Source organism: Salvelinus fontinalis, chromosome 29 (genome assembly GCF_029448725.1).
Source record: "Salvelinus fontinalis isolate EN_2023a chromosome 29, ASM2944872v1, whole genome shotgun sequence".
Taxonomy (NCBI): Eukaryota; Metazoa; Chordata; class Actinopteri; order Salmoniformes; family Salmonidae; genus Salvelinus; species Salvelinus fontinalis.
This window is the reverse complement of record NC_074693.1, coordinates 30,859,064-30,883,726: the sequence shown is the minus strand read 5'-3', so window position 1 is coordinate 30,883,726 and position 24,663 is coordinate 30,859,064. Positions and strand designations below refer to the sequence as shown.

Genomic DNA, 24,663 nt, shown 5'->3' with positions numbered 1-24,663 from the left:
TGTTGAGTGTTTGAGAGCCAGGCAGCGTAATCACAGACTTTCAGACTGACAGGGATCAGTGATGCTGAGGGCCTTTCAAAGAGTTCAGCTCCAGTTTTACAAGCTTTTATATCCTCTCATTTAGGAGGTGGTGGGAGAGTGACGTGTCTGCAGAGAAGAGTTTTAATACTAACCAGGGCTTGTTGGGGCTGTGAAGTGATCAGTGTCACTGCAGAGAGGTGGAAACTGTTATTCTATCACCAGGGCTTTATTACATATCAGAAATATCACATCTGGGAGCAAGTGTGTGTGTGTGTGTGTGCATGTGTGTGTGTGTGCGTGTGGTAGCCCTCCTTCTTTATATATTTCATGGCAAGCTCCTGTCGTATGATTTGGATATGAAAAATGACTCTCTTTTCACCATCTTCCTCACTCTAACTCTCAGCACCTCGGTCACAGGGAAGGATACTTCGCATGGTTATACATCTGAGGGGCAGGGAAGAAGACATGGGAAAATAGTGATGTGCACGGTTATTTGAATATCCGAATGGACTTTGGTATTCAAATACATGTGAATATTCATTTTTTGCGCAAAAACATTTTATAGGCCTATTTTGGTCAGAGTTAAAACTGAAAAATCCGCAATGCGAAAAACAAACAAACTAACATTTTCACAAGTGGGTGTGTTTAAATGTGGAATGTCTGTCATTGGTCAAATTCACAGCCAACACTTCCTGTCCCTTCAAAATATGAGTTCACATTTCTAACATATTTCTATTCACCTACTATCTATTAAGTCATCTATTAATGCCAAGATAAAGATATGTTTCTTCATTTCTATTTCCTGTTTAAGATGATAAGATAGTCACAACAATTATAGTGTTTACTGACCTATTAATGAACGTCTGCTACTGTAAATGATAGCTAACTGATATGTCCTAGCCACCTAGTTAACCATTGGTTATCTGACCATCGTAGACTGTATCATTTCAGAATGAGGGGTACTGTAGCTCTGCTCGTGTTGCTATTCTGTCTGTTGAGGGCATGGGCTCAGGAGGAGGGGAGAGGTCAGAGAATGACATCATTCAACAGTGTCAACGAAGAGGTAGAGAGCAGGGTGAGATATTCAGATTATGAGCCAAAAGGTCTGAGGCTACAGAGATGACCTACAAATGACTGGCCAGGACACCACACACCTGCAGTCCACTCCCTGCCCCCACGTATTCACTAACATTTAGGGAGCTCTAGGCCTGTACTCACAAAGTGTCTCAGAGTAGCTGATCTAGGATAACTGATTAGGTCCCCCTTATCCATGTAATCAGCAGATGCAGCTGTTATTTCAGCACTGAGGACGATTGATTGAACCTGACTGAGTTCTCATTACAGGAAAAGGCCTATTGAATACATTTTTTGTGGAGATTATTCCTCTTTATATTGAATTGTTGCGTCCATGTATGACATTTTATTATAGGGAATATCATGGAACTTAACCTGGTCTCAGAGCATTTCATATTATTCTGTACGTAACTCTGACACACCATTTAGTATATGTTATGTTTCAAATGGTATGTATTCATTTGTGGATGTCCATCAATTTTGTATGATACATTACAAATTACAATTCATATTATATGTTACACATTTGCTAAACGTACAATATTTTATGAATTTGCAAACGTATGATATGTTACGAATTCTAGCTAGGTGGCTAACATTAGCTAGCTTGCAAACTTTAGCTAGGGTGGGGGTTAGGTGTTAAGGTTAAGGTTAAGGTTAGAGTTAGGGAAAGGGTTAGCTAACATTCTACCTAGTTGCTATGTAGTTGTAATTAGCTAAAATGTAGTAAGTAGTTGAAAAGTTGTTAATTAGCTAAAATGCCAAAGTTGTCCGTGATGAGATTCGAACTCGCAACCTTTGGGATGCCAGACGTTTGTGTTATACACCCATCCACACCGACCAACCACCCTACTTTTGTTTGTGCCTTAAGTAACCATCTGTCTTATGTAAACATACCAAACGTAATATATCATACACGTTTGTCCCGGATTTACATGTACTGTGTTACATCTAGTCTATGAGATGAGGCTATGTAACTATATATGGGACCATATACCATGTACAAGATGTGCAACCACAGGCTTTTCATGAGACAAGTTCACAGGTCTCTCCATTCTATCCTATCAAGGGACCCTGTCATACTGATTCTGTGCCACAGTGCACAGTGCAGAAATGTCCAATCTTTTTAACGCTCTCACAGACCTAAAACTCATCAGTATTAACAATCAGATATGTTCTTTCATGGACATAAACAATGATTTTGGGGGTTCTTATTAACATTTTAGAAAAAGGCCAATTTAATTAAGTTGAATAGTATGTAGTAGCCTTATACATTCCACTAGATGGCAGTAAGGAGCAGCAATTAATCCTGGAGTCTTTTATTTATTGTATTTTACCTTTATTTAACTTGGCAAGTCAGTTAAGAACAAATTCTTATTTACAACGACGGCCTACCCCGGCCAAACCCGGACAACGTTGGGCCAATTGTCCGCCGCCCTTTGGGTCTCCCAATCACGGCCGGATGTGATACAGCCTGGATTCTATTGGAACCCTGTTGGTACTTACAGCTTTAAAATGGTTGGACGCACGCACGCACGCACGCACGCACGCACGCACGCACGCACGCACGCACGCACACACACACACACACACACACACACACACACACACACACACACACACAAACACTGCATTAAAAAGAGAGGCAGTCAGACTATTCTATCACTATGTTTTCTTTATGTTTATATTGCATTTTACCCACACGCCCACTTGCCGTCAAATCCTTGCTTCCTCCATCCTTGTTTCCTCCGTTCCTCACCTCTCTTTCAAAGCATTGGAGGAGGCCCGAGGGGAGGAACCTTCAATCCCCCCCAATGTGCTTTGAGAAGGAGATGAGGAGTGAAGGAAACAACCCCTAGCCCCTACTCCCTAGACACTTGTGGAGATCTGTGAGGATTAGACACGGGGAAGCAATACGGCCAAAACTCCACCAAGACTATCAGAGGGTAATGTGCAGCTCTCACCATGTCACCACCCATCAATCCCTCTCAGACTAGGGTTTGTGTCTGGACAGGGCCTGGGTATCACGGCTACTCACTCACTCACACTCTAAAAATGTTACTAGCTGTAAAATCCTTGCTTTGTCTATCCTTGTTTTCTTCATTCCTCACCTCCTTCTCAAAGCACATTGGGGGAGAGGATTGAAGGTTCCTCCCCTTGGGCCTCCTCCTCCGATGTGCTTTGAAAGGCGAGGAATGGAGGAAACAAGGATTTGACGGGAAATGTGTGTCTCGGGGGGGTCAATAAACACACATTTTTGTGACTATCTTAAATCAAAAATAGAAATTGGGACATATAAATGTATCCTGACATTAATAGACAACTTACTAGCTATTAATAGATGACTTAATAGATAGTAGATTAATAGAATGACACAGTCTACAATGCTCAGATTACCAATGGTTAACTAGCTGGCTAGGACATATCCGTTTACAGTAACAGCAGTTCTTTAATAGGTCAATAAACACTATTTTATCATCTTAAATATGAAATAGAAATGGAGAAATATCACTTTATCTTGGCATTAATAGATGACTTAATAGATAGTAGATTAATAGAATGATGTTAGAAGGGTGAACTTGTATTTTGAAGGGACAGGAAGTGTTGGCTGTGCATTTGACCAATGACAGGCATTCCACATTTAACCCCATCGAAATATCAAGTGTTTTACTTTTATTTTAGTAAAAAAAAGCAAACTAAATGCATGCTCTTCAACCGATCGCTGCCCGCACCTGCCCGCCCGTCTAGCATCACTACACTGGAAGGTTCTGACTTAGAATATGTGGACAACTACAAATACCTAGGTGTCTGGTTAGACTGTAAACTCTCCTTCCAGACTCACATTAAGCATCTCCAATCCAAAGTTAAATCTAGAATCGGCTTCCTATTTCGCAACAAAGCATCCTTCACTCATGCTGCCAAACATACCCTCGTAAAACTGACCATCCTGCCGATCATATACTTCGGCGTTGTCATTTACAAAATAGCCCCCAACACTCTACTCAACAAATTGGATGCAGTCTATTACAGTGCCATCCGTTTTGTCACCAAAGCCCCATATACTACCCACCACTGCGACCTGTACGCTCTCGTTGGCTGGCCCTCGCTTCATACTAGTCGCCAAACTCACTGGCTCCAGGTCATCTACAAGTCTCTGCTAGTTAAAGCTCCGCCTTATCTCAACTCACTGGTCAACATAGCAGCACCCACCCGTAGCACGTGCTCCAGCAGGTATATCTCACTGGTCACCCCCAAAGCCAATTCTTCCTTTGGCCGCCTTTCCTTCCAGTTCTCTGCTGCCAATGACTGGAGCGAGCTGCAAAAATCACTGAAGATGGAGACTCAAATCTCCCTCACTAGCTTTAAGCACCAGCTGTCAGAGCAGCTCACAGATCACTGTACCTGTACATAGCCCATCTGTAAACAGCCCATCCAACTACCTCATCACCATCTACCATTCCAGTGTTTAATTGCTATATTGTAATTACTTCGCCACCATGGCCTATTTATTGCCTTACCTCCCTTATCCTCCCTCATTTGCACACAGTGCATATACACTTTTTCTACTGTATTATTGACTGTATGTTTGTTTATTCCATGTGTAACTCTGTGTTGTTGTATGTGTTGAACTGCTTTGCTTTATCTTGGCCAGGTCGCAGTTGTAAATGAGAACTTGTTCTCAACTAGCTTACCTGGTTAAATAAAGGTGATATATATATATATATTTTTAAATACATTTTTCTGTTTATCTTTTTTTATTTTTATGCTGTTCTAGGTTGTAGATGTTTACCTTTTAACTCAGGAAAACAATTGGCCAAAGAGTACACACTACACAGACCTATTTTAACACTAAAAAGCATTTTTCTAAATGACATTAAAATATCCATGTGACATTGTTACGTATATATGGGAACATTGCTTCTGCTTTCTCAAAAATGTTCAAGCATTTATAGCAGTACTTGATCATCACATTTCCAGTGCCTTCAAAAAGTATTCACACCCCTTGACTTTTTCCACATTTTGCTGTGTTTACAGCCTGAATTTAAAATGGATTCAATTTAGATTTTTTGGGGTCACTGGCCTACACACAATACCCCATAATGTCAAAGTGGAATCATGTTTATTGACACAAGAATCATGTTTAATCATGTTAAATTTTTTTGGTACAAACTAATACAAATTTAAAAGCTGAAATGTCTTGTGTCAATAAGAATTCAATCAATTTGTTATGGCAAGCCTAAATAAGTTCAGTAGTAAAAATGTGCTTACCAAGTTCTGTAATGTATGGACTCTGTGTGCAATATTAATGTTTAACATGATTTTTGAATGACTATCCCATCTCTGTAAGGTCCCTCAGTCGAGCAGTGAATTTCAAACACAGATTCAACCACAAAGACCAGGGAGATTTTCCAATGCCTCGCAAAGAAGGGCACCTATTTGTAGATGGGTATACATTTTAAAAAGCAGACATGGAATATTCCTTTGAGCACGGTGATGTTATTAATTACACTATGGATGGTGTATCAATACACCTAGTCACTACAAAAATACAGATGTCCTTAACTCAGTTGCCAGAGAGGAAGGAAACCGCTTAGGGATTTCACCATGAAGACAATGGTGACTTTAAAACAGTTAAAGAGTTTAACGGCTGTGATAGGAGAAAACTGAAGATGGATAAACAACATTGTAGTTACTCCACAATACTAATCTAATTGACAGAGTCAAAAGAAGGAAGCCTATACAGAATACAAATAATCCAAAACATGCATCATGTTTGCAATAAAGCACTAAAGTAAAACTGCAAGAAATGTGGCAAAGAAATTAACTTTATGTCCTGAATACAATATGTTATATTTGGGGCAAATCCAACACAGCACATCACTGAGTACCACTCCTCATATTATCAAACATGGTGGTGTCTGCATCATGTTATGGGTATGCTTGTCATCGGCAAGGACTAGGGAGTTTATTATGATAAAATGAAACGGAATAGAGAATTAGAGTGTTCTGCCTCTACATAGTCTGAATCCCAAATGTCACCCTATTCCCGAGTGCAGGTATTCCCAAACTGGGGTACGCGTACATTTGAAAAAAAAATGTTTCTTCACATTTTCAAACAGTACATTTATATTTTCCAATGGGGCTATACATTTGGGTGAGGTTTATTTTCCAGCCCTGAGTATTTTTTCATTTTATTTATCTAGGCAAGTCAGTTAAGAACAAATTCTTATTTTCAATGACGGCCTAGGAACAGTCTTGCTCAGGGCCAGAACAACATATTTTTACCTTGTCAGCTCAGGGCTACCAGCGAAATAACAACACATTGTCAAATACAGGTATCCTAGTCAAATAATTAACAATCACATTAACCGTTACTCTCTCACGGGAAACCTTCACTATTGCACAGAAATTTAGAAACGAAACATAAAAATTTCAGAAATAAGTGACGGGAGTTTTTTGAGCGAGAATAAAGATGACTTTTGAGTAGTAAGACATGTATAAAAGCAACAGATACCATTAATAGAAAGAGGCTAGAAGCGTCTTATATGGTGAGCTACCAAGTGGCTAGGACAGGCAAGCCCCATACTATTGTGGAGGACTTAATTCTTCCTGCTGCCACAGATATGGCTGGGACAATGCTGGGGGAAAAGGCCAAAAAAACAATTTCATCAAACAACCTTGGTTCACGACGCATCAGTGACATGGCAGGAGATGTTTTGAAACAATTACTGCTTCGTATACAAGCCAGTGAATTATATGTGTTACAGCTGGATGAGTCAACAGACATGGCGGGCCTGGCACAGATCCTGGTATATGTCCTTTACGTTTATGGGGGTTCAATTAAGGAAGATATCCTCTTCTGCAAACCACTGGAAACCAGGACAACACGAGAGGATATTTTTAAAGTTCTGGACAGCTTTGTGTCATCAAATGGACTTTGGTCAAGACGTGTTGGTATCTGTACTGATGGCGCAAAAGCCATGACAAGAGTGGCTGTGGAGTGGTAACGCACGTGCAAGCAGTTGCTCCCAACGCCACTTGGGTACACTGCAGCATCCACCGAGAGGCTCTTGCTGCCAAGGGAATGCCTGACAGCTTGAAATATGTTTTGGAAACTACAGTGAAAATGGTAAACTTTGTTAAAGAAAGGCCCCTGAACTCTCTGTGTATTTTCTGCATTATGCAATGATATGGGCAGTGACCATGTAAGGCTTTTACAACATACAGAAGTGCACTGGTTATCAAGGGGGAAAGTATTGACAAGTTTTTTTGAATTGATATACGAGCTTAAAGTTTTCTTTACTGACCATATTTTATACATATTTTATACGAGTTTCTCACACAAGGTGATGTTTTTTCTCACCTGAATGATCTGAATCTAGGATTATAGACTCTCCGCAACTATATTCAATGTGCGGGACAAAATTGAGGCTATGATTAAGAAGTTGTAGCTCTTTTCTGTCTGCATTAACAAGGACAACACACAGGTCTTTCCATCATAGCATGATTTTTTTGTGTGCAAATGAACAGAGGTTTACGGACAATGTCAAATGTGATATAGCAAAGCACCGAGTGAGCTGGGTGAGCAGGTACTTTCCCGAAACGGACGACACAAACAACTGGATTCGTTATCCCTTTCATGCCCTGCCTCCAGTCCACTTACCGATATCTGAACAAGAGAGACTCAAAGAAATTGCAACAAGCGGTTCTGTGAAAATGTAATTTAATCAGAAGCCACTGCCAGATTTTTATTATAGTATTATTTGTGCCCTGGTTCTATAAGAGCTCTTTGTCACTTCTCACGAGCCGGGTTGTGACAAAAACTCATTCTTATGTTTAATAAATGTAATGTATAGTGTGTGTGTGGCAGGTTTACAATGATGGCAAAAAACAACATTTGAGAGTATGCTGACCCTGGTGCTAGAGGGGGTACTCAGCTGGAGGTTGAATGTTTGATGGGGTACGGGACTATAAAAAGTTTGGGAACAACTGCCCTAGTGCACTACTATTGACAAGCACCCTATAGGCTTTGGTCAAAAGCAGTGCACTACATAGGGAATGGGGTGCCATTTGGGATGCATACATACTATACTATGGACTCCACTGTGAGCTGGGCTGAGACTGACTGGGTTTAGTGCAGTAATAAGGGCACTGTGAGAAATATCCTATATTTCCAAACTAAATACTAGGAATAAAGGAAGAAAGTCAGCATACGCTATGCTGCTCCAGATGGTGGTGCAGGTATATCAAAACATATGGGACCTGCATTATACTGTACGTTGGCTTACCTTCTGTAGCCATTGCTAGAATAATCAGAAATCCTGAAGAATAGGGGAAAACGGAGGGAAATAAGAGCAAGGTTGGAGAATGATGCCATGTTTATTATCCACTCTCTACATTATGGTAGGTTCAGAGTGGGAGATAACCTTGTAAAGACATCTCAGTCATCGCTCTACCTCGCGTCTCCACTTCCTCTCTACCTCATGTCTCCACTTCCTCTTGGAGAGATGCTTGTAAAAACAACGCTCAACAAAAAAAGCATAGAAATAGTGCACATAGAACAGATCTACTTGGTTTGAAAGAGACTTGCTTTCAATTAGAATTTGGTCGGCTTGCCCACAAAGCTGCAATATACTGGACCTTTAAGTCAAACATATGTTTGTGTTGCTGTTGTTGCTCAGTTGCTGCATGGGACTCTGTGGAATGAGATCTTCACGGTCTCTGTGGAAGGAGATCTTCACGGTCTCTGTGGAAGGAGATCTTCACGGTCTCTGTGAAAGGAGATCTTCACGGTCTCTGTGGAAGGAGAGCTTCACGGTCTCTGTGGAAGGAGATTGTCACGGTCTCTGTGAAAGGAGATTGTCACGGTCTCTGTGAAAGGAGAGCTTCACGGTCTCTGTGGAAGGAGAGCTTCACGGTCTCTGTGGAAGGAGAGCTTCACGGTCTCTGTGGAAGGAGAACTTCACGGTCTCTGTGGAAGGAGAACATCACGGTCTCTGTGGAAGGAGTACTTCACGGTCTCTGTGGAAGGAGATCTTCACGGTCTCTGTGGAAGGAGAACTTCACGTCTCTGTGGAAGGAGATCTTCACGGTCTCTGTGGAAGGAGATCTTCACGGTCTCTGTGGAAGGAGATTTTCACGGTCTCTGTGGAAGGAGATCTTCACGGTCTTTTCCTGACAGTTTACTGCCAGACATCTAGGGTAAATACCAATATAAGCCAGTTGTTTAAAGTGGAACTGACAGCGTTTTAACTACTTTGCAGATATGAAGCAAACAGACAACCGTAATATCTGTTAAAAATATCAAATTCCCAGTTTACGCTTCAAACCAACTTTATAAGAGGTTTTAAAAATAGGTTATATTTGACTCAAACTTCCATGACATACAGTAAAGAATTGTTGGCAGAATACAGTAAGTAGATGGATGCAGTTCAATGCATGATAAATAATAATTCTCCAATACTAAAGGTGTCGTCAAATTCTTCCTGGGGGTGTAAACGAACAGATTTGAATAAGATTTCATGTTGCTAAAATGCTGTCAGTTCCACTTTAAATATGAACACATGCACACACATAATGTCTCACAGACATATCCCATTCATTTTCACTTTATCAATCCAATCCCAGCAGTTAATCATTTACAGGATTCAACGGATTACAGCCAATATCACCACTTTACCACATTACAGCCAATATCACCACTTTACCACATTACAGCCAATAGCACCACTTTACAGCCATTATTACCACTTTACTCCCATTCTGGAGTGTTTTCTAACAGCCAGGATTAGCCATGTGCAGAACAGCCATGTGCAGAACTGTGTGTGTGTGTGTCCCACTAACCATGGGCTGTGTGTGCTGTACAGTGGAAGGGTTAGAGGTCCCAAGCCCGTTCTATTCATTCTATTTCTATGGGCATGAGATGGTCCTCTCTCCTGGGGTCCCGTGGTCCTCCTCGGGCTGCACTGTGGCCTGCCTGCATCCAGCTGTTTATTTTTCAAAGGGAAGAATGTGCGAGTCAGCCCAGCTCTAAACAGGGTGGTTTTACAAAGCTAACTTTAATAAGATGGCCGATGAGAGACAAGGAGGTAAAAGGGCCCGAGTGTGGTGTATGTGTGTCTGGGCGTCTGTGCGTGTGTCTGTGTGTGCGCATATACCACCCAGGGTTCAGTGAAGCCCCCATCACACATACACAAACATGTCTTTTCACCCCACCTGGCAGAGAAGGACGTCAGTCCCCCTCTCACCCCTACTCCCTCTGGTCTCTCTGACCAACCCCCCCCCCCCTCTACCACATTTCCTGCGCTTAGTTTTGGATTGTTTAAAAGGTCATTAGTAATACTTATAGGGCCCTGTGGCGGTGGCGTTGTATATGAACCTTACAGTCTGTTTTATTATGACTTTAAAATCAAACGCAGCCCTAGGGAGGGTGTTAGATCAAGTGTGGTTCTACACAGGCTGGCCAGCCCGGTCTTCTCCTCCTCTATCCTCCCTTGTTCTCCTGGCTGGCCAGCCCGGTCTTCTCCTCCTCTATCCTCCCTGGTTCTCCTGGCTGGCCAGCCCGGTCTTCTCCTCCTCCATCCTCCCTGGTTCTCCTGGCTGGCCAGCCCTGTCTTCTCCTCCTCCATCCTCCCTGGTTCTCCTGGCTGGCCAGCCCCAGCTCTTAACCAGGCCTGAGTAGGAGGAGGCTGGGTTGGGAGAGTCCCTACTCTACCTGTCTCTCCAGGGCTGGAGGTTGAGTGAGACAGGTCTGCTTTCCCTCTCTCTAATGAAGTGTTACAGAGCCCTTATCTGATTAAATCTGATCTGATCGCACAGCAACTGTTCTAACCTCTGACACGCACATATGCAGGGACGTACGCACAAACACGCACACATACTTCAGTAGAGTAAGCGCTCCATGAGGTTGGGGGGGGTTATGGGACCTAGCTAGGCCCTTTTAACAATGGGTGCGGTTGACATGTACTGTATATATATTTGGGTGGGTGCCCCTAACCTATGTACCACGGCTGGTAAAAGGGCTTTCATATTTGTGGGTGCCCCTAACCTATATACCACGCAGTGGCAGATTTAGGTATAGGCGACATGGGCAGCCGCCCAGGGGCGCCCGCACAAAACTTTTTGGAATGGTGACATTCGATCGGTTTTCTATCGCGCATTTGCACGTCACGTCAATGATATCATGTCACCGTGTGGGACTGTGGGTCAATTAACCTTGTCGGAGTGGGCGCCCTGATTCTAGTTTGTGAGTTAGGCAGGCTACAGCCTGGGAAGGTCTCCCACTTAGAAGTACGAGATGGAGAGGGGGGCGGGGGTAGGTTGACCTCCGGTCTCCCCACTGGAAGTACGAGGTAGGAGGAGTGAGGGAATCTATCAAATAGCGCACCCATAACTTTGTACAGTACATTACATTACAGTCATTTAGCAGACGCTCTTATCCAGAGCGACTTACAAATTGGAAAGTTCATACATATTCATCCTGGTCCCCCTGTGGGAATTGAACCCTGGTCCCCCCGTGGGAATTGAACCCACAACCCTGGCGTTGCAAGCGCCATGCTCTACCAACTGAGCCACACGGGACAGTACAATTGCAATTAGTAAAATCAGTCACACTACGAAATGCTACCAAATAAATAAAGCACTGAAGTGGGTGTTCGCCCAGGGAGCCATACAAGCTAGAACTGCCACTGATACCACGGCTGTTAAACTTCTCTAGGATAGGGGGCAGCATTTTCACGTTTGGATGAAAAGCATACCCAAATTCAACTGCCAGCTACTCATCCCCAGAAGATAAGATATGCATATTATTAGTAGATTTGGATAGAAAATACTCTGAAGCTTCTAAAACTGTTTGAATCATGTCTGTGTGTATAACATAACTTATTTAGCAGGCAAAACCCCGAGGACAAACCATTCAGAATTTTTTTTTTGAGGTCACTTTCTTTTCAATGGATATTCATTGGGAATCCAGATTTCTAATTGACCTTCTTGCAGTTCCTACCACTTCCACTGGATGTCAACAGTCTTGAGAAATTGGTTGAGGGTTTTTCCTTTGTGTAATGAAGAAGTAGCCCTGTTCAGAACAAGAGTCGAGTGAAGTGTACTTCTTGTTTGAGGCGCGTAACCAGAAAGCATGCTACAGTTTGTTTTAATCCTGTATTGAACACAGATCATCCCGTCTTCAATTTGATCAATTATTTACGTTAAAAAAATACCTAAAGTTGTATTACAAAAGTAGTTTGAAATGTTTTGGCAAAGTTTACAGGTAACCTTTGAGATATTTTGTAGCCACGCTTGAGCAAGTTGGAACCGGTGTTTTTCTGGATCAAACGCGCTAAATAAATGGACATTTTGGATATATATCGACGGAATTAATCGAACAAAGGGACCATTTGTGATGTTTATGGAACATATTGGAGTGCCAACAACAGAAGCTCGTCAAAGGTAAGGCATGAATTATATTTTTTATTTCTGCGTTTTGTGTCGCGCCTGCAGGGTTGAAATATGCTTCTCTCTCTTTGTTTACTATGGTGCTATCCTCAGAAAAAAGCATTGTTTACTTTCGCCGAAAAGCCTATTTGAATTCTGACATGTTGGCTGGATTCACAACCAGTGTAGCTTTAATTTGGTATTTTTCATGTGTGATTTAATGAAAGTTAGATTTTTATAGTATTTTATTTGAATTTGGCGCGCTGCATTTTCTCTGGGTTTTGGCCAAGTGAGACAGTAGCGTCCCGCCTAAACTCAGATTTTTGGATATAAATATGAATTTTACCGAACAAAACATACATGTATGGTGTAACATGAAGTCCCATGAGTGTCACGCCCTGGCCTTAGTTATCTTTGTTTTCTTTATTATTTTAGTTAGGCCAGGGTGTGACATGGGGGATGTATGTGTTTTGTATTGTCTAGGGTTTTTTGTATGTTTATGGGGCAGTGTTTAGTCTAGGTGTATGTATGTCTATGGTTGCCTAGATTGGTTCTCAATTAGAGACAGCTGTCTATCGTTGTCTCTGATTGGGAGCCATATTTAGGCAGCCATAGTCATTAGGTAGTTGGTGGGTGATTGTCTATGTCTATGTGTAAGTTGCCAGTGTCTGCACTTATTGTTTGTATAGCTTCACGCTCGACTGTTTGTTGTTTTGATTAGTTTGTATAGTGTTCATTTCGTTTTCGTCTTCCAATAAATAAGAAGAATGTATTGTTAAATCCTTTTTGAAATCAGACACTTTGGCTGGATTAACAAGAAGTTAATCTTTAAAATGGTGTATAATACTTATATGTTTGAGGAATTTGAATTATGAGATTTCTGTTGTTTTGAATTTGGCACCCTGCAATTTCACTGGCTGTTGGTTAGGTGGGATGCTACCGTCCCACAAATCCCAGAGAAGTTTTAAAAGGGCTTTCATGCCAAATACAGAGATGTCCCCTTCACTCTGCTACAGACAACACATGGCTTTCATAAAGTGCAAAAGTGTGTGTGTGTGTGTTGTGTGTGTGTTGTGTGTGTTGTGTGCATGGATAGTGTTAATTGCAAACACCTGAACATCTTAAACTGACAGACTGAGTGACATGCTTGGCTTGAGCCTTATAGCTCCTAGGCTGACACTCTATCTGAGTATAACAGTGTCATGATCCTGCCTTTACTGCAGTGACACACGTGTTTTTTCTAGACTTCTGCCCCCCCACATTGCATGACAATGCATTTATATTTTTTTGCAGACACACTCACACTTACACCCAGAGTGACTACAGTCAGTACCACAGATCCACGTTCAAATAATGTTACTAAAACAGCTATTAAACCTTCATTATTAATTGGTAAGGCACAATTAATTAAATGTTATACCTACAGGAGCCCATAGGGGGCGGTGGAGCAGACTGCTGAGGGATAAGCTCCTTGGTGAGGAGATAGCTGCAGAGACAGAATTACCTCACACACACACAGAAATGACTCAGCGTGTGCTGTGGTCGGAGAGAGTGTTAGGTTTCAGGTGGCGAGCGTGGGTGCTAAAGTGAGAGGGGCTCGACTTACAGAGCCGTGCAGAGATCGTTTCAGCCCCTCAAAGGGCAGGGACCGACAGACAGACTCGCTGACTCACACACATACAGGGGGCTCTGATGTACACACATATACACGCTGGTACAGAAACACGCATGCAAGCACACACTGCACACAATCACAGACACACACACACAGGTACACAATCACACGCACACACAGTCTACAAGCATGCATACACACAGTGACATATACTAATCAAATACAGTACACAGTACATGTGTGGGAACAGCAGCCAGGACCCACCAGATCAAGGACGGCGGAAGATGCCTTCAAAACCGGCCACTAGGAGCAACGGTTCGCACTATTACCATCAAGTAGGCTTGCGGCTTGCTAAGGCGTTGTGGATGGGGATGGAGGGCGGGCGAAAGCCGCAAGCGCCGGCTCTGAGGATTGCAGGTCCAATTCCAGTGCTAGGCACTAGTTTAAATGTTTTGGTTTTCACCCTATCCCAAACCTTAACCCTTAAATGAACATTCCAATGGGAATTAATGCCTAAACGTAACCGACAAACGTTGAATACTGAAGTCAATCCGTGAGAATAGACTAAGAAAGCAGAGGACTCAACAAACCCCATGCTCATTGGCTGACATTCATCTGAAATATACACATCAGCTGACCAATTAACTTAACAACTCTGGACAAAGACGGGCTAATTGTTAAGAGATGGTAAAAATGTGGCTAAGGGCTGTTTGGTTGCATTTAAGACACTCACATTTTGGCTAAGAACGTACAAACACAATGCTTTAGGGCTAAATAGAGAAAAAAATTAAGATCTTTAAAAAGATTAAGAATATTTTCCGAAACCAGAGCAACCATAGTGAAACCACATTGATTACACAGTCATTTTGTATAATGAACTATAGAATAAAACCAAACATCTGAAATAATACAATAGCAACCTAATTACATGAAAATCATGAGTAATCACATTACTTTTACAAGACCAGGTTATTATAACACTCTATACTACGATCATTGAGATGATGTACATAAGAAGTAAAACAGTAGGACTTTCTGCTTTGCCTCTCCTAATAGAGTACATATTGAACAGGCATCCAACAAACAGCAGAGAGAAACAACAGCAGGACCGACGCCTTGCCAGGGACCAAGTACGCAGCAGAGCCACCCGCGGACCTGGAATGTTTTTGAAGGTGCTCCAGAAATTCCAGCATGTGAACGCTTTCACCTGTTCTGGAACCTCTGCCATTCCCACAGGGTCAGTAGAAACCAGGCTGGCGACAGAGGAGACAAGAGCCATCCAACTACAGAAAGAAAATCGCCCTGCATGCATGCGCACACGCACACACGCACACGCACACGCACACGCACACGCACACGCACACGCACACGCACACACACACACACACACACACACATCCTTCTATATTACTCTTCCTCAAAGCCAGGGGCTTTCTCAGTCATGGTGAATTAGGACCCTGCTCTGTACTTCACAAGTTCAGAGGAAAAGCTCTAGTGTCAACGATTAGATAAGTAACAATAACAACTTCAAGGGAACAGTCAGTCATGTTCGCACATTATCAAACTGGGTCCTACAGCAGAGGAAACATGCATGGCAAATAGTGAAACTTGAATTTCCCCCAAAACAGGGAACTTCCAGGATTACTCATCAGTTACGATTAGAGAAATGCATGAATAGCCGACGACTGGTCGCGTTTGTGTGTCTGTGTTTAATAATAAGAATAATCTGTCGGTATGTGTGCCTACGTGTTTGTGTGTATCTCCCTGTTTTACACCCTCCAGACCATCAACACAATTCACCCTGGTCATCTCAGAGACATCAACCAATCTGAGGGGTATTTATCACACACTCTCCCTCTGAGCCCCTCTCCCTAAACCTGTCCCAGTCTGGTCCCTCTGAGCCCCTCTCCCTAACCCTGTCCCAGTCTGGTCCCTCTGAGCCCCTCTCCCTAACCCTGTCCCAGTCTGGTCCCTCTGAGATTCAGAGCTATCTATCTAATTGAACTCAAAGGGTTTTCTTTAACAGAAGCTTCTCTAATGTCAAACATGTAAAGTGTGGTGTACCGCAGGGCAGCTCTCTAGGCCCTCTAGTCATTTTTATTTTTACCAATGACCTGCCACTGGCATTAAACAAAGCCTGTGTGTCCATGTATGCTGATGATTCAACAATATATGCATCAGCAACCACAGCTAAATGTAGTCACTGAAACGCTTAAGAAAGAGTTGCAATTTTGGAATGGGTGGTCAGTAATAAACTGGTCCTGAACATGTCTAAAACTAAGAGCAGTTTACCTTAGATTGTAAACTGTCATGGTCAAAACATATAGATTCAATGGTTGATGGGGAGCGGTCTGTCCGTAAGAAAGATATGCTCTGCTTTTTTGACACCACACTCCAAAAAGCAAAAAGCGGGAAACTTGGGATGTTGTTAACTACTGTGAAAATCACCTGGTGGTAGAGAGAGCTCAACGCACTCTTCTGGATTCCTTCTACACATAGCCAACCCAGCATTAACTGACACTAGTGTAAAACGGTCCAGCATGTGTGTGAGCGCATGTCTGTGTGAGTGTGTTTGAATACATGTGACGTTCATGTGATGTTCATGTGTTGCGTGCAAAGAGGCTTTGTTGAACATGATATAACCACGAGCCAATAGGAGAGAAGAAAGAGACATACCTGGTGGGCAGGAACACTCTTGTGGGATGTCCCTCGCCATGCGCAGCTTGGGCATCACTTCACTCAGTCTCTGGAGAGAGAGAGAGAGAGAGAGAGAGAGAGAAACAGACAGAGAAACAGAGAGAGAGTAAGGCTCTGAAACAACGCAAACTTTATGTAGAAACATTCATATATCAGACTTATAGGGGAAAGTGAAGCCCAGGACTGAGGATTACTGCACATTCCAGTTGGTTTGACTTAAGCCAGTTGATAGTTCTCCCTCACCCTCCATTTGGCAAATCTGACCATAATTCTATCCTCCTGATTCCTGCTTACAAGTAAAAACTAAAGCAGGAAGCACCAGTGACTTGGGTCAATAAAAAAGTGTCCAGATGAAGCAGATGCTAAGCTACAGGACTGTTTGTTAGCACAGACTGGAATATGTTCCGGGTTTCTTCCGATGGCATTGAGGAGTTTACCACATCAGTCACCGGCTATAAGTGCATCGATGACGTCGTCCCCACAGTGACCGTACGTACATACCCCAACCAGAAGCCATGGATTACAGGCAACATCCGCACTGAGCTAAAGGGTAGAGCTGCCGCTTTCAAGGAGCGGAACTCTAGCTTATAAGAAATCCCGCTACGCCCTCCGACAAACCATCAAACAGGCAAAGCTTCAATACAAGACTAAGATTGAATTGTATTACACCGGCTCCGAAGCTCGTTGGATGTGGCAGGGCTTGCAAACTATTACAGACTACAAAGGGAAGCATAGCCGCGAGCTACCCAGTGACACTAGCCTACCAGAAGAGCTAAATAACTTCTATGCTCGCGTCGAGGCAAGTAACACTGAAACATGCATGAGAGCTGGGTGACAGTGTGATCACGCTCTCCATAGCCGATGTGAGTAAGACCTTTAAACAGGTCAACATTCACAAGACTGCAGGGCAAAATGGATTACCAGGATGTGTACTCCGAGCATGCGCTGACCAACTGGCAAGTGTCTTCACTGACATTTTCAACCTGTCCCTGACCGTAATACCAACATGTTTCAAGCAGACCACCATAGTCCCTGTGCCCAAGAACACTAAGGTAACCTGCCTAAATGATTACCGAACCTTTGCACTCATGTCTGTAGCCATGAATTGCTTTGAAAGGCTGGTCATGGCTCACATCAACACCATTATCCCAGAAACCCAAGACCCACTCCAATTCGCATACTGCCCAAACAGATCCACAGATGACGCAATCTCAATCGCACTCCACACTGCCCTTTCCCACCTGGACAAAAGGAACACCTACGTGAGAATGCTATTAGTTTACTACAGCTCAGTGTTCAACACCATAGCGCACTCAAATCTCATCACTAAGCTAAGGAACCTGGGACTAAACACCTCCCTCTGCAACTAGATCCTGGACTTCCTGACGGGCCGCCCCCAAGTGGTGAGGGTAGGCAACAACACATCTGCCACGCTGAACCTCAACACGGGGGCCCATCAGGGGTGCGTGCTCAGTCCCCTCCTGTACTCCCTGTTCAACCATGACTGCATGGCCAGGCATGACTCCAACACCATCATCAAGTTTGCTGATGACACAACAGTAGTAGGCCTGATCACCTACAACAATGAGACAGCCTATAGGGAGGAGGTCAGAGACCTGGCTGTGTGGTGCCAGGACAAACAATCTCTCCCTCAACGGGATCAAGACAAAGGAGATGATTGTGGACTATAGGAAAAGGGGGACCGAGCTCGCCCCCATTTTCATCAACGGGGCTCTAGAGAAGCAGGTTGAGAGCTTCAAGTTCCTTGGTGTCCACATCACCAACAAACTATCATGGTCCAAACACACTAAGACAGTCGTGAAGAGGGCACAACAAAGCCTATTCCCCCTCAGGAGACTGAAAAGTTTTGGCAGCTGCACCATCGAGAGCATCATGACTGGTTGAATCACCGCCTGGTATGGCAACTGCTCGGGCCTCCGACTGCAAGGCACTACAGAGGGTAGTGTGTACGGCCCAGTACATCACCGGGGCCTAGCTTCCTCCCATCCAGGACCTCTATACCAGGCGGTGTCAGACGAAGGCCCTAAAAATTGTCAAAGACTTCAACATCCCTAGTTATAGACTGTTCTCTCTGCTACCGCACGGCAAGCGGTACCAGAGCGCCAAGTCTAGGTCCAAAAGGCTTCTTTACAGCTTCTACCCCCAAGCCATAAGACTCTTGAACAGCTAATCAAAGGGCTACCCAGACTATTTGCATTGCCCCCCCCCCCCTCTTTTACGCTGCTGCTACTCTCCGTTTATTATCTATGCATAGTCACTTTAACTCACTTACATATTACCTCAATTACCTAGACTAACCGGTGCCCCCGCACAATGACTCTGTACCAGTACCCCTTGTATATAGCCTCACTGTTGTTATATTACTGCTGCTGTTTAGTATTTTGTTACTTTTATTTTATATTTTTTACATAACACTTATTTTTCTTAAAACTGCATTGTTGGTTAAGGGCTTGTAAGTAGGAATTTCACTGTATTCGGCGCATTTGAAAAATAAAATTGTATTTGATTTGATTAGTTACAAGAAGACTAAATAAAGCCACCGCTATTCAATGAGACACACTAGTGAATAATGTGGCACGTAATATGGGGCAAATCATTATTGCTATGACTTATAAAAGGACATGAATCTCTTTAGGTATCTATCATTGTATAACACCTTGGTAATAAAATGAAATAAAATAAAGTATAAAGTTAAGGTAATTACATAATGATAATTTTAACAGCTCAGGTAAGTAATGGATGTAACATTTAAAAAATCCCCTGGTTTTCAATGACCTGTCCTTATTCAGTTATCAAGAGGCAACTTTTTGAGAGATAGCCTATCTAACAGCTTTGTCCAAAGAGATGTGGTGTAAAGGGCTACTGTCATAGCACACAGACAGGCAGTAGGTATCTGCAAGCTTTACACCAGTTATCTTTCATCAAGCAATAACTGACAGAAGGAATCCATCACATAGCAACGCATTGATCAATACAGTCCGTCGTCTGAGGAATCTATATCAGTCATGTTACTGTCATTGCACGCAACATTACGCACGGCATTTACTCTGGATAAACTGGATACAAGCAGGAAACTCATGAATCAAAATAAATAGGAATACACTTTGATATGTTCACTGTTGCATTTTAAATGTCCCCAAACAACGGTGTGTAGCCTACCTCTTGCAGTAGCGTCTCGATAGATCTCCTCAGCGTCGGTATTACAGTCCCATCCTCGCGCATGAAGGCGCTCTCCGGCGGGTTGAACACTGTGTTTTTCTCCATCTCCAGCGCATGCAGTCGGTTCTCCAGTTGGTAAGTCTTTAAGCTCATGAGCAGGCACACGGCTATGGAGCTCACGGACAACATGAAACACACCACCGTAGGGAACCCCACCAGACAGCGCATGAGAAGGGACCTGGGCACGCATGGACGGAGCGCTGCCTTGCTCTCCCTGTTATCCACTTTTGAATCCATAACTTTAACTCCCAGTTAGAGAACAAATGGTATTGGTGAATTGATCAATATGCGCATTTAGTAACTGAACTCTGTCAAAGTTGTAGTGTACTGGTGCTGCACATTCAACTCACCCTAACACTGCACCGGGTTCAAAGCGGTGTCCGAAATTAGCCTTGGAACAACAGCCTGAAATGTTATGCGTGTTTCGCGTGGCTTGCATATGGCAGACACAGATGGGAGCAATCTGGATGCAGACCAGATAAATTGCGTCCTCGATCCCAGGTCGTTTCGTTCCTCTGCTAGAGTGGATAGATGAGATGGGCAATTAGGCAACAGTCACATTTCTTCTTTAAAAAAAAGTAGCATGTTCAGCTAGTTGAGATGCGCCCGCCCTGTGGACCACGTGGGGATGCAGTCTACAGAGGAAGATAAGAAGCTCAGCAAAAAAAGAAACGTCCCTTTTTCAGTACCCTGTCTTTCAAACATAATTTTTAAAAAATCAAATAACTTCACAGATCTTCATTGTGAAGAGTTTAAACACTGTTTCCCATGCTTGTTCAATGAACCATAAACAATTAATGAACATCCCCCTGTGGAATGTCGTTAAGACACGAACAGATTATCGATGGTAGGCAATTAAGGTCACAGTTATGAAAACTTAGGACACTAAAGAGGCATTTCTACTGACTCTAAAAAACACAAAAAAAGATGCCCAGGGTCCCTGCTCATCTACGTGAACGTGCCTTAGGCATGCTGCAAGGATGCATGAGGACTGCAGATGAGGCCAGAGCAATAAATTGCAATGTCCGTACTGTGAGATGCCTAAGACATCACTACAGGGAGACAGGACAGACAGCTGATCGCCCTCGCAGTGGCAAACCAAGTGTATCAACACCTGCACAGGATCGGTACATCCGAACATCACACCTGTGGGACAGGTACAGGATGGCAACAACAACTGCCCAAGTTACACTAGGAATGCACAATCCCTCCATCAGTGCTCAGACTGTCCGCAATAAGCTGAGAGAGGCTGGACTGAGGGCTTGTAGGCCTGTTGTAAGGCAGATCCTCACCAGACATCACCGGCAACAACGTTGCCTATGGGCACAAACCCACCGTCGCTGGAGCAGACAGGACTGGCAAAAAGTGCTCTTCACTGACGAGTCACGGTTTTGTCTCACCAGGGGGTGATAGTCGGATTTGCGTTTATCGTCGAAGGAATGAGCGTTACACTGAGGGGGATTGATTTGGAGGTGGAGAGTCCATCATGGTCTGGGGCGGTGTGTCACAGCATTATCGGACTGAGCTTGTTGTCATTGCAGGCAATCTCAAGCTGTGCGTTACAGGGAAGACATCCTCCTCCCTCATGTGGTACCCTTCCTGCAGGCTCATCCTGACATGACCCTCCAACATGACAATGCCACCAGCCATACTGCTCGTTCTGTGCATGATTTCCTGCAAGACAGGAATGTTCTGCCATGACCAGCAAAGAGCCCGGATCTCAATCCCATTGAGCACGTCTGGGACCTGTTGGATCGGAGGGTGAGGGCTAGGGCCATTCCCCCCAGAAATGTCCGGGGACTTGCAGGTGCCTTGGTGGAAGAGTGGGGAAACATCTCACAGCAAGAATTGGCAAATCCGGTGCAGTCCATGAGGAGGAGATGCCCTGCAGTACTCAATGCAGCTGGCGGCCACAACAGATTCTGACTGTTACTTTTGATTTTGACCCCCCTTTGTTCAGGGACACATTATTCCATTTCTGTTAGTCACATGTCTGTGGAACTTGTTCAGTTTATGTCTCAGTTGTTGAATATTGTTATGTTCATACAAATATTTACACATGTTAAGTTTGCTGAAAATAAACGCAGTTGACAGTGAGAGGATGTTTCTTTTTTTGCTGAGTTTATATGCGGTCAGAGAAACATATAATGTGCAGACTATAACCTAGCACCTGTCACTTTTTTGGTATTCAATCCCAGGCAATCAACGTTGTCCATTTTATTTGAGGGGGTTTGGGACTTGAATTTCAACCTCCAAATTATATTTGGCCCTATAGCTGTAATTTGTTCATCTGTTTTCTGTTCTCATTGTTGACATCAAATAAATGTAATAATATTTATGCAGGTGACCTGTCAACTACACATCGGATGCTTATTCACAGGATAAGATTATTACTGTAGTCGACTCGGGGATACTTAGGCTACTCTTCAAGTTATCCAACGAAGTATTCACAAAGTATCAAGAAGATGCTGTTCGGTGTACCCTAATGGTAGCCGAGTATGGCTGTTGAGTGTCATGTCATGGTAAACTTTCTCGATCTAGAACCTGCAGTGACATATCTTTCAAAGAATTTAAATTGTAATTCCATTCTTATTTTGCATGCAGTTCCTGAACCTGGTTCCCACATTTGGATGCTACTTGACCAATTCATCCAATTGCGTAATTCTAACAGTTTAAAACAGTTACCTACTTTTATATTAATCAAAATATTTAATCAATATAATTTATCTAACATCAATCGAAAATTTAAGACACTGGGTTTTCAGAGAAAATGTCATAGGCAGGCAATGAGTTGTAGAGGATTGTGCCACAAACAGAAATTGGTAATAGAGAAGCTCTCTACTGCCACCTACTGCACATCATAGCTGCAACACCAAGCTCACATCCTTTACATTATAGACGTTCAAGGAAACCAGGGCAACATTTAAACTGAACAAAAATATAAATGCAACATGCAAAGTGTTGGTCCCATGTTCCATGAGTTGAAATAAAAGATCCCAGAAATGTTCTTTATGCACAAAAAGGTTATTTCTCTCAAATGTTGTGCACATTCGTTTATAGCCCTCTTAGTGAGCATTTTTCCATTGCCAAGATCATCCATACACCTCACAAGTGTGAAATATCAAGAAGATGATTAAACAGCATGATCATTAAACAGGTGCACCTTCTGCTGAGGACAATAAAAGGCCACTCTAAAATGTGCAGTTTTGTCACACAACACAATGCCACAGATGTCTCACGTTTAGAGGGAGAGTGCAATTGGCATGCGGACTGCAGAAATGTACACCAGAGCTGCTGCCAGATAATCTAATGTTAATATCTCTACCATGAGCCACCTCCTACATTGTTTTTGAGAATTTGGAAGTACCTCCAACCGGCCTCACAACCCGAAGACCACATGTATGGCGCTGCGTGGGCGAGCGGTTTGCTGATGTTCACGTTGTGAACAGAGTGCCCCATGGTGTAGGTGGGTTTATGATATAGGCAGGCATAAGCTACGGACAACAAACACAATTGCATTTTATCAATGGCAATTTGAATGCACAGAAATACAGTGACGAGATTCTGAGGTCCATTGTCGTACCATTTATCCACTGCCATCACCTCATGTTTCAGCATGATAATGCACGGCCCCATGTCGCAAGGATCTGTAAACAATTCCTGGAAGCTGAAAATGTCCAAGTTCTTCCATGGCCTGCATATTCACCAGACATCTCACCCATTGAGCATGTTTGGGATGCTCTGAATCAACGTGTACGACAGCATGCTTCAGTTCCCCCTAATATCCAGTAATTTAGCACAGACATTGAGGAGGAGTGGGACAACACTCGATAGGGCACAATCAACAGCCTGATCAACTCGATGCGAAGGAGATGTGTCGTGCTGCATGAGGCAAATAGTGGTCACACCAGATACTGACTAGTATTCTGATCCACGCCACTACCTTTTTATTTCAGGTATCTGTGACCAACAGATGAATATCGTCTTTCCTTCTAGTTTTCTGCTGCCAATGACTGGAACGAACTGCAAAAATCTCTGAAGCTGGAAACACTTATCTCCCTCACTAGCTTTAAGAACCAGCTGTCAGAGCAGCTCACAGATTACTGCACCTGTACATAGCCCATCTATAATTTAGCCCAAACAACTACCGCTTCCCCTACTGTATTTATTTATTTAGCTCCTTTGCACCCCATTATTTATATTTCTACTTTGCACATTCTTCCACTGCAAATCTACCATTCCAGTGTTTTACTTGCTATATTGTATTTACCTCGCCACCGTGGCCTTTTTTGCCTTTACCGCCCTTATCTCACCTCATTTGCTCACATTGTATATAGACTTATTTTTCTACTGTATTATTGACTGTATGTTTTGTTTATTCCATGTGTAACTCTGTGCTGTTGTATGTGTCGAATTGCTATGCTTTATCTTGGCCAGGTCTTAAATTTATTTTAATTGATTGATTTCCTTATATGAACTGAAATTGTAGCATGTTGCGTTTTCTAACGTTGCAGATAGAAATGGCATGAAAAGACCTGAGTGGTGTAGTGGAGGGTATATGCTGTATACCTACTTATTTTTCAGTG

General features: G+C 43.1%; 1 protein-coding gene across 1 annotated transcript in view; it reads right to left on the bottom strand.

Annotated features, from left to right (window-relative positions):
• col23a1a (collagen type XXIII alpha 1 chain a) overlaps nucleotides 1-20,644 on the bottom strand; it is a 343,709-nt gene extending 323,065 nt beyond the window's left edge. The window contains exons 1-2 of the mRNA XM_055889037.1: nucleotides 20,018-20,644; nucleotides 16,817-16,886 (exon numbers count right to left, since the gene is read on the bottom strand). Coding sequence (XP_055745012.1) covers nucleotides 16,817-16,886; nucleotides 20,018-20,314 — 367 coding nt within the window. The 5' untranslated portion in view covers nucleotides 20,315-20,644. The remainder of the gene's footprint in view (nucleotides 1-16,816; nucleotides 16,887-20,017) is intronic.
• Nucleotides 20,645-24,663: the final 4,019 nt, after the last annotated feature.